The sequence below is a fragment of the Echeneis naucrates genome, chromosome 12, assembly GCF_900963305.1.
Source record: "Echeneis naucrates chromosome 12, fEcheNa1.1, whole genome shotgun sequence".
Lineage (NCBI taxonomy): Eukaryota > Metazoa > Chordata > Actinopteri > Carangiformes > Echeneidae > Echeneis > Echeneis naucrates.
The window spans coordinates 18,471,615-18,484,022 of NC_042522.1; the positions used below are offsets into that span (position 1 = coordinate 18,471,615).

The following is a 12,408-nucleotide window of genomic DNA, read 5'->3' on the forward strand; positions in this document are numbered from 1 at the left end:
TTATTTCTCGGGTTTGAAGGGGAACATATCATTCTCGTGTGTCGTCAGTTTTGCTGTGGATAGGCGTTCTGTTAGGCCGCCTTGACTCTGAGGTCGTTGTGAAAGGTCATGCCCGTGATGAGATGACTGTCTGTTCTACAGGATGTTGTGTCGCAGGGGGTCAGCAATCAAATCTACTTCTGCTGAAATACCGACCAGATTTAAAAAAAAAAAAAAAAAAAAAACCTCTGCTGTCAAACAAAACCACAGATGTGTGTCAAAGCAGTTACCTGTCTGTGATATGATTTATTTTGATAAGAAAAGGCTCAAGTGAGTGCAGTCTAAAGGTGGATTCCTCTGGCATCTACATACTGAATAAAGAGTTTCATTTGAACAGCTGTGGTTCTTTGTCTGATGTGTTCAAACTCCAGATGTGAAGATTCCATTTCCACAGAATTAACCAGCACGGCGTCATTTTTATGAGGATTTTTTGGTTATTTATGCCTTACTTTATGACAAACGTCTCAATCTTTTTATGGCAGCTTCCTGGTGAGTCTTCGCATTCAAGCTGTTACAACTCACACGTGATATTAGCTCCTGTAACGCTGCATGGTTTAATTTCTCTTCCCGGCAGGATTAGGTTCTGTGTCACGAAGGAAAACTGGCATCACAAACAGTGAACACTGTTGAACTTCAGTGACCTCCACATCGGGAAAACCATCTCAGATGAGCTGCATCAGGAAATCGGCCGAGCAGCTCGTCTGAGGACGGCGATCGTCAGCGGAGAAGATGGAGGCCCTGCACCTTCCTTCTGGTGCATGTTGTTGTGATATACTGCTCAGTGTAAAGTGAGGGGGGTGGCGGGGTCGAACGCAGGGCAGGAAATGCCAACAAAATGAGAAGCATATGTGGTTTAAATTCGTTTGTCTTCAGGCAACACAAAACATCCAAGTAAATAATACAAAGATTTAAATGGTTAAATGTAAATGTTTTAATCAACACAGATTATTGCAGGAATAAACAAACGCCACGTTAATGGATTCATCTCAAGTGCAACAGGATAAAAAAAAAAGTTAATACTGTAATTTACAAAATAATTGATTTAAAAATATTTCAAAATTTACAATTAAGCAGGGTTTCTAGTAGGGGGCGTGGCTACGGTCTGATTGACAGAAAACAGGTTTCAAAATGGCGGCTCACCCAGCAGGCGGTTAAGTGGCGTGTTCTTTAATTCTAACCAGCTATTAACTTAAACCAACCCGGTTACCTCCTGCTGTGAAGCTACATTACATCATAACTTTACATTTGTCAGTCGTCTTCTCAGGCATTCAGCAGTCCAGCCCCCCATCAGGCCTTTCAGGCAGACAGGGTGATGGACACCCCCTTAGAGGCCTGGAAGTATTTCCTGGAGCCTGCAGACTTGGACATGAGCAGGAAGAGGAACGGGTCCAGGCAGGCGTGGAGGCAGCACAGACACACCACCACGTTAAAGTGCACGTACAAGCTCTCCGTGCCGTCCGCGAACAGCTGCAGGTGATGCAGCAGGTGATGCAGCAGGTGCAGGACACCTGCGGGGGTGAAGCACAGCAGGAAGATGGCGAACACCAGGGAGCTGGCCCGGATGTAGGTGGCCCAGTCCAGGTGGGACCGGTTCAGCTCGCACATGATCCGGACGTAGCAGAAGACGCTGACCACCAGCGGCAGCACGAGGCCGAGCACGGCGAGGGCCACGTGGTAGTGGAGCAGGAAGCGGTGGGAGTCCGCGCGCAGCGGCAGCACGTCGTGGCACGTGACGCGCCGCGGCTCGGCGAGCGCGTAGCTCTGCCGCACGAGGAGCTGCGGGACGACGGCGGCCGCGAACACCGACCACACGGCCAGCGTCACGGCGGCCGTGCACGTCCTCCTGGGGGGGCTCCGGTAGCTGAACGGGTGCACCACGGCCAGGTAGCGCTTGACGGCGATGCACGCCAGCGTCGTGGCCGAGCAGTAGAGGTTGCCATAGAAACAGGCCGTCGTCGCCCGGCAGGCGGCCTCTCCGAGCGCCCAGTGGTTTCCATGGAGATGGTAGTGAACCCTGAAGACCAGGGAGAGCAGGAGGAACAGGTCGGAGACGGCCAGGCTGCAGTACAGGATGGCGGACGACACCTTCCTGATCTTGGAGGCCAGCGCGCACAAGATGAGCACGTTGGCCGGAACCCCGAACGTCACCACCAGCGTGTAAATGACGGGGATCACCCGGGTGCTGAGGGCGCCCCTGAGGTACTCCGCCGTGCTGTTGCTTAGCAACCGCAGTGCTGGAAGGGATGGAGACGAGCCGGGAGCCCGAGTTGCGTTCGGGACAAAGGCTGGTTCGGTCTGAAGGACGGGTTCGCCAATAAACACTCTGGGCACAGCGCCATTCGTGACGTTTCTGCGCTGGGGATGCCTGTCTGTGCCACAAAAACAACAAAAAGTCAGCTTGATTTAAAACACACACAACCTCATTCATCTTTACTTCACGGACCAAAGAAAACTTATTTTCAAAAAAATTATAATTACACTACAGTGAGAATGAGGAAAACAAATACTTACTAATAAATACTTAATCCTAAAGCTCCCAAGTTTTTTTTAATTGTAATTGTCTTGATTAGTTGGCAGTTTCAGCTCAGTGATAAATTCTCTTGTGTTTTTGTAAATTATGGAGAAATTACTCCACACGTTGTAGCTTGAACTCACATTCTTTACTGAGTGAAACTAGAAAGAAGGAACCTAAAATAATTTCTGTGGTCTTTTTCTCCATCTGATCTCTGTGGTGCTTCTCTCACCTTTCTTTTGAAGCGTTCCGCTGATCCAGAGGACCAAAAGGAGGAAGAAGAGCGGAAGTTTCCTCATGTTTTCTGATTGTCAAGCGGCTCCTCGGCTCAGCTCCTGTCTGATCTGCGCTGCTCGGTGTGGCTTCAGCCTGCTGGCAGTCTGGGAGGATTCATGTTTCCTCATGACACCTCCCCTGAGCGAGCGAGCGAGTGAGTGAGTGAGTGCAGAAAGAAAATTTCACCTCTGTTCTAACATGCACGGTGCAAAGTTATGGCCTAACTTTCTCACGTTCTGTTTTCATATTTCTTATCTGTTTTAGCAGATAACACTGAACTCTGCCATGAACTGCTGACTCTCTTCTTTCTCTTCAATCCCTCCTTAAACTTTCAGCCCCAAACTTTTACATTATCTATTCTGGATGCTCTTTATTTGTTCCTGAACTGAAATGTAAAGCCTCAAAAAGTGTAGCATAGCTGGTCCTTTAAGAAACCCTTTCCTGTCGTGCCTCATTCCCCTGAAGGGACTTGGGATGAAGTAATGTATGCGAGCGAGGAAATGCCTGCGTGAATATGATAAGCTTGTCTGAGTACTTTTTTGTTTACTCTGTTTACTCTTTTTCTGAAAGATGAACAAATATTTTAGGAAAAGGTTGTCATATTTAGATTTTTGTTTTTTATTTATTTATTTTTGATGATGCTACAGGTGACACTTATTCTGTTAACATTATGGACTGCTCTGTTTCCACATGGACATTTAATGATTTTGTCATATTTCTAAATATGTGTCTTGACACATCTTTAAAAAGAGCTTCGTCTGGTTTCATTTCTAAGTAATCTTTATCTTCAGGGCCTGAAGTGTTGTTTAGCTCTGCGTCAGTGGATGTTTTATTATTTTGAGCCCACATCCAGCTGACCACAGCTGTGACCTGTCTCCTATTTATTAGCCGCCCCCGCTCATCAAGGTTTAGATGTGTCTTGGTATTTGTTTCCTGTTTGTAACGTTCATTCAGCCACGCAGCTAAAAGAGAATAAAGAAAAATAAGTGTGTAATATTTATGTTCCTATTATGAAAAAGCATAAAGTTCATAAATAATCGCCACGTGAGAAACCCACATAATTGAATGCCAATGTTATTTTTCAATATATTCAAAAAATTAATTAATTAATTAATTAATTAATTAATTAAGAAAGCTGTTTCCATTCAGTTCAAAGACACCGCTCAGATCTGTTAGATAGCAGAGGGACAATAATACATCTATTTCCTGTTTGTCACAAGCATCAGTTTCCTGCACAGTAATGCTCATTACGTGGTCTCATTTCCCAGAATGTCGCTTTCTGTTTGGAGATCAAATTCAAGCACACATTATCAGAGTTGTTGTGACTAAACCATAAACATGTTAGATTGAAAGACAAGACTTTTTTTTTTTTTTTTTTTTTTTTGTGTTTCCTCCATCTTGTGTCCATTAAGATGTGAGACTCAAAACTCAAAAACAATAGAGGCAGCTAACTGTCTTTATGGAGTCATTAAATCCTTCTCCTGCCAGACCAAAGTGGGCCCCATATGATCTGGATTAATCTGACTCATCCGTGTCCGACTGCTGCAAATGGCACCGTGGTTAAATATAAATGAAGTCATCCTGGGGGTGGAGGTGGTTTTAGAAGAAAATTCCAAATATGCTTACATTGAACTGAGCTGAGCCTGAAAGCCAGTTTTCTCCCACCAGAGGGCAACATTTACTTTCATCACAGGGTTCCTTCAGTCTTTCAGGGTTTTTTTTATTTATTTATTTTTCTTTCAGCCTCAGTTCTCTGTTGTGTTGGCTCTTTAAAGGATCGTTGCTGGTACACAGTGAAGCCCAGTAAACGTTCAGGCCTTTAAAATTAAAGTTTTAAATCAGCAACATAAAGCTGCCCACATATACCTTTAGTCTGTTTAGTTTGTGAAAAGTATGGAATGTGAAAAGCTGCTATGTCATATGAAAGTTTTGGGAAGGGAAACCTGCTGATCTGTTGGGCAGGATGGGGTTAAATTCCCAACCAACAGGATGAGCCCATTACACCCCCACCAGTAATGGGCTCATCTGCTGATCTGCTCTGTAAGCAAACTGGATTGGGTGGGACACCAGCCTACATGAGACCAGACTTCCCAGGCCGCTCATGATATTGATAATTGAACATCTGGCCTGTGGTCATAGAGCATCTGCTCCTGGACTACAGTGAATTTTTTTAAAATGATTTTATATGTGAGAAAATTTAAGTGTGCCAGGGGACGAAGTGTACCTTCCACTGTACAAACAGATGCTTTCCATGTGTGTGTGATGCCAAACCTCTTAACTAAGAACAAATGTATTCTCACATTGTTTTATTTTATAGTATAATATTTACTTGAGATAATATTCTTCCAGAGGAACAAGTGATCATTTTCACTTGGCTCAGGAATAAAAAAAAAAAAAAAGAAAATACAGTCAGAGAAAAGCACTGCCATTTTCACAAATTTCAACTTCATTTGCTAAATGTTTTCAGGTTCATGCAATCCAAAATTACGTAATCTGATGATGAACGACAAAGAAAGGTGCCCAAAAGTCGTCAAAACACAACAGATTGGTATACAATTAATTTAGGTTCTGGTGAGAGCTGCTGGTTCGTTCAGCTTTATATATTCTCAGGTTGCTGATGGACCAAAATGCATAAAGCTCCTCTTTCAGTATTTTCTCTGTGGTTAACGTCAGATTTACTCAACGTCAATTAAAAGAAATGAGTCAAGATATGAAGTGACTGATCACTTAGTTTATGATATCCAGATGTTTTGTGTCCCCGTTGAGTACCCTGTCTAGACCAAGCAGCTTAAACCGAAAGCAAATTTTTCCCAGTGATACAATCACCATTCTCCTTGTTTTTATCTGCTGGTCTCAGCTGGACGATGTCCAGAGAACGATAAACTGTGTGGAAGGTGGGTACAGAAAAGGAAGGAATAAGTGGTGAAAACAACAGCGGCCTGGCTCCGAGCTAGTCACGTCACTCCAGACTTGGTCTCTCACAGTCTGTATCCTGCCTCTTTTTTCAGGAGGAGGAATGCTTTTGTCTTTTCACACCCAAACCCATAAGGCGGATGGACACCGTGTGCTGCTGCACACTTTCTCATGAAAACAAAAACACTTAAAGCTTCTCGGTGCGGCTCAATGAAGCACAATTTTTGGATTTTCTTTGGCACAACTGTGTTTGTTTTGGTTCACTCTCACGGCCCAGCACAAACGCCTGAGAGGTGGAGGTGGTGAGGAGCATTTCCACGGCTTTGAGTTTCCCCTGACTGTCTGTCAGTTCCCCTCCAGGAAGGTGTGTGTGTGTGAATTTGTGAACTTTAGAGGTGCTGAAAGCTGGATTTTGTTTCTTTTGGAAAGAGCAAAGCCTCTGTCTCTGTTTCCTTCATCCATGTTAAAGTAAACTAATCATCTGGCTTCATATGTGAAAGATAAGCTGTTTTTCCCTGTTTCATGGGCCACATCCCTCACGACTGAATTTGATGAGTGATAGTTGAACCAATGTGCCTTTTAAAATTACAGTAAGAAGTTCTGTCTCACCAAAGTTGTTTGGTAATGCAACTTTAAGGGGGAACGACAACAGCTACAAAGGCCCACGTCCTCTGAAAGATGTGGCCCACAGTGAAAAATAAAATTATTATTATTATTTTGTAGGAGAATGTGGACCTGAGGAGGAGAACACAGTGAAAAAAATGATTTTGTGTAATATTTATTAGGTTAGCTGTCACAATTACGTTCTAATTTTAAGTATCAGTGAGAACTGGAATTATTCAAGTAAAACTATACATGTTATTCATGTCATAAATAAACTGTGTGGGAAGAGTAAGTTTTAATATGTATTTTTGCATCATATTCAAAAAATACCAGGAAAGTTTAAGTAGTTCCGCGTTTTGAATCCACGCATGCGCTTCGTTGTCCGCCAAAACCCAAGAAGATGGCGACGGCGGTCAGGTGTAACGGAGGCAGGAGCGGATAAATCATCCTGAAGGGGAGTCAGTCAGCGTTTTTCCTGCATGGAAGCGGAGAAGGGAGTCCGCTTCTTTTACTTCCTTCATGATGCTGAGATTACAGAAACTTGAGCGAAAGCTAACGTTATGCTAGCAACATTCAGAGCCAATAACAGCAGATGGTCAGACAAATTAGCATCAAGTGACTTTGTCACTGCCACAGTCTGCTGACAGAGATGGATTTAATCTGTACAGCTGATATCAAATGTAGTTATGATTAATACATTTGAATGATCTGAAAAAATCAGTTTGAGAATCTATATAATCAAATAAAAGGTCTCATATTTTGCACTTTTAAATGTGCACCAATCAAAAGAGAGAATCTGAGTCTCTCCTCTAATTAAACAAGATCAAATAAAGCAGCTTTTAGGTAAAAACCTGGAAAAGATAAATTCTGTAAAGTTGGTTCAGGTGGCTTCGGATTGGGGGCGTCGCCCGCTTTGTTGTGACATCATAAAGTGTCAGAAGTCCGGACGGCTGGTTTTAAGGCTCAGGTTCTGTGGACAGACCTCTGATACTTTAACTGGTTTAGAATCAGACAGGGACGTGTATGTGGGACCTTTAATCAATACCATAATAGTTCACTAGTTCAATAGTTCACATCATTTCAGCTGTGTAATGATAATAAAAATGGCTGCAGTGACTCTCTCGCTCACTCTCTCACTCTCTCTCTCTCTCCAGGCTCTAACTATGGACAGACCTTTATAGCGTTTGATAGGTCGGTCACAGATGAACTGTTAGACCTGGGTCATCTTTATACGGACGATGAGGGGGTCACGTTGAACAGCTCTACGAGGGGCCGGGGGCCCAACTGTCGACCACACAGTAGCCCAGCTAAAACAACATGTTGTATTGAAGACGACCATCAGTGTCCTGAGGAGGAGGAGGGACATTTTCCCATAGATTTCAACACGGTCTTCTTTGTACAGCCAGCGATGGTCATAAGACAGAAAGCAAGTTTAAGGCTCTTTAGCATTGACATCCATTTTTTTTCAGGACTTGGCTGCAGATTGGATCGTTTTCTTAAAAGAATTTAACTCCATCTTGTATTTTAACAATAAAAAGGTCACGGTGGAAAATACTCTCAGGAGGGCTGAGTCCGCCTGCCTGGGAGCTTAGATATTGCGTATGACAAACGGGATAAATGAGTCAGGCGAGCCTCCACCTCGTCCTGGCCTAATTGTCCCCCTCCTCCCCCCACAATGTTAAAAACTCCCACAAAGAGAAAGTACCTGGCACATTTGTCCTTCTGTCTAAGAAAAACAGCCCGCCTGCTGCTCCACATTTATTTGTTCAGGCCTCAAACATCTCAGACGTATGAAGTCAAACACTCCCATGACCTCTGAAGCAGAAAACAGTACACAGCATCATGTGATGTCCCACAAATAGGAGGTCATCACAGCAGGTTTACATAAGCAGTAAACGTCTAATCACTTCTGGGATTTTAAGCGTTTTCGGCCTCTTGTTGTCCATCTCTCTGCTTCTCTGCTGTAAACAGAGCAGACCCTGAGGAGGCTCGAAGGGTGTTACCTCCTGTCAGAGGAGGAGGGATGATCTGTTTCAGTCACACATACTGTTCTCTTTGTTTTTGTGCCAAAAATGTCCGACAGTGTATTTAAGCAGTTCTGCTCTGGTGCTCTTATATAACCGTCTGAAGCCAATAAATGAATTAAACATGGACGTTTTAATGCTAAAGTAGCTTTTACATATAAATATTTAATATGATTCTCTTGTTCTCTGTGCTGTGAGGTTATATCTCCAGTATTTAGTCTTATCCTAATGTCCCTTATGCTTCCTGTTGAGTTCGGATTTCAAATTAAAACTAGCTCTTGTTCACTTTCTTTTTTATTGTGTTTTTGTTGTTGTTTATTTGCATCAGTGTTACTTTGAGAAAAATCAGAAACATAAGATTAGAAAGTGAATCCTGATCTCTCTTTTTTTTTTTTTTTTCCTGGCTAAATGAGCGATCTCATTAACTTCTTCATTGGCTGCTGGAGCGAGACGGGAAAGGTGACGTCAGGCGAGAGGAATGCGTGTCCGCGTGCAGGGCTGCTCTCTGATTGGCTGCTCGGTGTTTGGCGTTGGGGGGGGGTCTCCGGGAGGAAACTGGACTCCCTTCAGACCAGAGCCGGTGGACCGGATGAGGACCGACACCAGAGACAGTCTGCGGAAGGACGGAGAAGCGCGCGAACACTCTTCGGTTTTTCTCACTTTTCTCACTTTTCTCACTTTTGTTTGTCACCGTTAAAATGCCTGCAGGGTTCAGACTCACCTCGTTGGTGGTCCTGTTGTGTGCTTCGGTGTCTGCTGCGGTCAGAAACGGTGAGAAGATTCAATTTAACTTTTAAATAAATAAAAATTAAGTTTCAGTCGAACAGCATTAACTTTTTAAGAGGTGCGACTCCACATTGAGTTATTTTTAAAAACTGAGCACATCAGCTGTTTCATCGACAAACATTAATGATGTTGGTGATTAATAATTTCAGTCCGCTTAAATTCTGCTGATTTGAGCTTCTCAATCCGACGATTAGCTCTGTTTTGTTTGTTTTGCAAATTAGGAGATATATTTAATCATTTTCCTTTTTCAGACCTTTCAGCAACAGTTATGAGAATTTGATGTTATTAATAGATTTATTTCAAGAAATTTAAAGAAAAATCTTTTTAAAAAATTTGTGGTTCTGAGTGGTTTCTTTATATATAAGTTATTTGTCTGTTATATATTCATATAGTTTTGTTGTCAGGAAAAGTTTTTTTAAAGCTAATTTTTCAGATGTACAAACAAATAAAATGAGTTTGAGAATCTATAACCAGTAAATTATTGGCAGAAGTCTAATAAAAGGTCTCATATTTTACACTTTTAAATGTGCACCAATCAGAAGAGAGAATCTGAGTTTCTCCTCTAATTAAACAAGATCAAATAAAGCAGCATTTTTTTTTGGCTTCAGTTTGGGGGCGTCGCCCGCTTTGTTGTGACATCATAAAGTGTCAGAAGTCCGGACGGCTGGTTTTAAGGCTCAGGTTCTGTGGGAAGACCTCTGATACTTTAACTGGTTTAGAATCAGACAGGGACGTGTATGTGGGACCTTTAATCAATACCATAATAGTTCACTAGTTCAATAGTTCACATCATTTCAGCTGTGTAATGATAATAAAAATGGCTGCAGTGAATGTGATGCTGACTCTCTCTCTCACTCTCTCTTTCTCTCTCCAGGCTCTAACTATGGACGGACCTTTATAGCGTTTGATAGGTCGGTCACAGATGAACCGTTGGACCTGGGTCATCTTTATACGGACGATGAGGGGGTCACGTTGAACAGCTCTACGAGGGGCCGGGGGCCCAACATCACCCGCCTCCACCGGCTGGAGATCTCGGAGGAGGCGCTGCTGTTCCTCACCGGCACCGTGTCCACCGTCCTCATCCCGTCCTTCTACACCCTGGTCTGCCTCGTCAGCGTGCCCATCAACATCTGCGCAGTGGTGGCCTTCGCGCTGAGGATCCGGCCCAAGAAGCCGGCGGCCATCTACATGCTGAACCTGGCCTGCGCCGACCTGCTCTTCGCCATGCTGCTCCCGTTCAAGATCTCCTACCACTTTGGCGGGAACGACTGGGTGTTCGGGCCCGTCATGTGCCGCCTGGTCACCGCCGCCTTCTACTGGAACATGTACTGCTCGGTCCTGATCATCGCCTGCATCAGCGTGGATCGTCTTCTGGCCGTGGTCTACCCGATCGATTCGCTGTCTTGGAGGAGGCCGCGGAACTCGGTCATAGCCTGTGTGACCATGTGGACGCTTTCCCTCGCCGCCACCGTGCCCCTCGTCCTCGCCGACCAGACTGTTCACCTCAGCCAGCTGAACATCACCACCTGCCACGACGTGCAGTCTGCCAGCAAGATGTGGCACTACAAGCTGTACTTCGTCACCCTGTGCTGCGCCCTCTTCTTCCTGCCGCTGCTCATCACCTTGGTGTCCTACATCCAGGTGATCTGGACGCTGAGCCGGGTCCCGCGCGGCGTCATCGGACGCTCACGCCGCAGATCGAGAGCGGTGGTCATGGCTCTGACGGTGCTGATCATATTTGTGCTGTGCTTCACGCCCACAAACTGCCTCCTGCTGACGCACTACCTGCAGTTCAACAAAGGCGTCACCAACAGCCAGGAGACCCCCGACGGCTCCTACGGCGCCTACCTGGTCTTCATGTGCCTGGGCAGCCTGAACTGCCTCCTGGATCCGATGGTCTACTACTTCGGCTCGTCCCAGTGCCAGAGAGAACTGTCCAGCACCCTGAGGTGTCAGAAGATATCAGGCAGCAGCAGCTTCAGCCACACGTCCTCTGATTCCTGCAGGTCCAGCTCCAGAACCATCCTGAAATCCAGCCACACCCAAAGCTCCAAATTTCACAGCGCGGTCTCCCAGACGGACTCTTTACAGACGAACGTCAACAGCCAGTACACGAAGCTGCTAGTGTGACCCAACAAACTGTCAGGGTTCGGAACCGGCAGACATTTTATTGTGAATTATGGCGAAGAGCTCATCTGCAACGTTTCAGTTCCCCACATTAACTTTTTTCTTTGAAGAGGAAGGAAGCTTAGATAAGAAAATGTTTTCTACAACTTTATGAAGTGTTTTTTTTTTTTTTGTGGGTGTTTGTGTGTAAGAGCTTTTGAGTCTAGAACAAAATTCTGTATCTTTTTGCATTTTGCTGGTATGTTTGATGTTTATTTAAAAAAAAACACACATGTAATCCTTCTTATTTAATTTTTTTTGTCCAAACTGTTAAACTGTCAAACACTTACACACTGTGTGAACACAGTTTTTTTGTTTCATGCCGCCTCCTGCTGGTGTGAAATGTGCAATGCTGAATGTATTTTATTAAAATAGTCGCTTCTCTTCTGTCAGAGCTCTTCTTTTACTCCTCCAGCAGATAGCGCTGTGTTACCTGGACATATTGGCCCACCTGTCACACAACTGCTCTGTATTAATGTGTCACATATTCACACGCCCCACTATTGTTGCTTTGTTATGCAAATGCTGTTTAAAATCATCATTGTCATTTTAATAAATCCATGTATGAAAAACATCATCAGGATTCAGTTTATAAAGAACTGAGAGTGACTTTGTGCCAAGCGTAAGAGATATTAAAAACATGACACACAATGTTTTGTTTTTTGTGTAGTCTTCTGTAAAATTAATTACATATATATATATCAATATAATATCAATATAACATATAACATATAACATATACATATATCAATATAATTTTCCCTCTTTTGTTGAATATCAATCAGAACACACCTGCCACCACTTACAGCGACTGATAAATCCAAAATAAAGATGATTATGAATGATCATGACGTACGTGTTGATCAATTTGTTTGATGCTCTGACAAAATACTTTAATGCCATCGAGTTTTGTCATCATGGGGTTAAAGTTTTCACAGTTGAGAACAGACCCCAAACACAAAATCTGTGGATCAGGATGTATTAAATATCTGAATTTGAAGGAAAGATTTTTAATTAGTGTTACAATTAATGAGCTGCTGGATTCCTGAATTTAAAATAAATGAAATTACAAGTATGCCTATACCAACA

At 43.6% G+C, this 12,408-nt stretch overlaps 2 protein-coding genes across 2 annotated transcripts; one reads left to right on the forward strand and one right to left on the reverse strand.

The window, feature by feature from the left end:
* Positions 1-950: 950 nt before the first annotated feature.
* Positions 951-2,920, reverse strand: LOC115052230 (proteinase-activated receptor 3). Its single transcript, XM_029516240.1, has 2 exons — positions 2,784-2,920; positions 951-2,408 (listed from the first exon to the last, which is right to left on the reverse strand). Exons 1-2 carry the CDS (start codon positions 2,848-2,850, stop codon positions 1,336-1,338), a joined length of 1,140 nt encoding a protein of 379 aa, XP_029372100.1. The 5' UTR covers positions 2,851-2,920; the 3' UTR covers positions 951-1,335.
* A 6,001-nt stretch (positions 2,921-8,921) lies between these two features.
* LOC115052022 (proteinase-activated receptor 1-like) lies at positions 8,922-12,170 on the forward strand. The gene is made up of 2 exons (XM_029515898.1): positions 8,922-9,138; positions 10,028-12,170. Exons 1-2 carry the CDS (start codon positions 9,066-9,068, stop codon positions 11,281-11,283), a joined length of 1,329 nt encoding a protein of 442 aa, XP_029371758.1. The 5' UTR covers positions 8,922-9,065; the 3' UTR covers positions 11,284-12,170.
* The last annotated feature ends 238 nt before the right edge of the window (positions 12,171-12,408 follow it).

What these genes read in the sequence shown, in the direction of transcription:
- LOC115052230 (XM_029516240.1), bottom strand. Translation starts at nt 2,850, where the DNA reads ATGAGGAAACTTCCGCTCTTCTTCCTCCTTTTGGTCCTCTGGATCAGC. An exon ending in CGGAACGCTTCAAAAGAAAG is followed by an intron (nt 2,409 to 2,783) that starts GTGAGAGAAGCA and finishes TTTGTGGCACAG; the next exon opens with ACAGGCATCCCCAGCGCAGA.
- LOC115052022 (XM_029515898.1), top strand. Translation starts at nt 9,066, where the DNA reads ATGCCTGCAGGGTTCAGACTCACCTCGTTGGTGGTCCTGTTGTGTGCT. An exon ending in GTCTGCTGCGGTCAGAAACG is followed by an intron (nt 9,139 to 10,027) that starts GTGAGAAGATTC and finishes TTCTCTCTCCAG; the next exon opens with GCTCTAACTATGGACGGACC.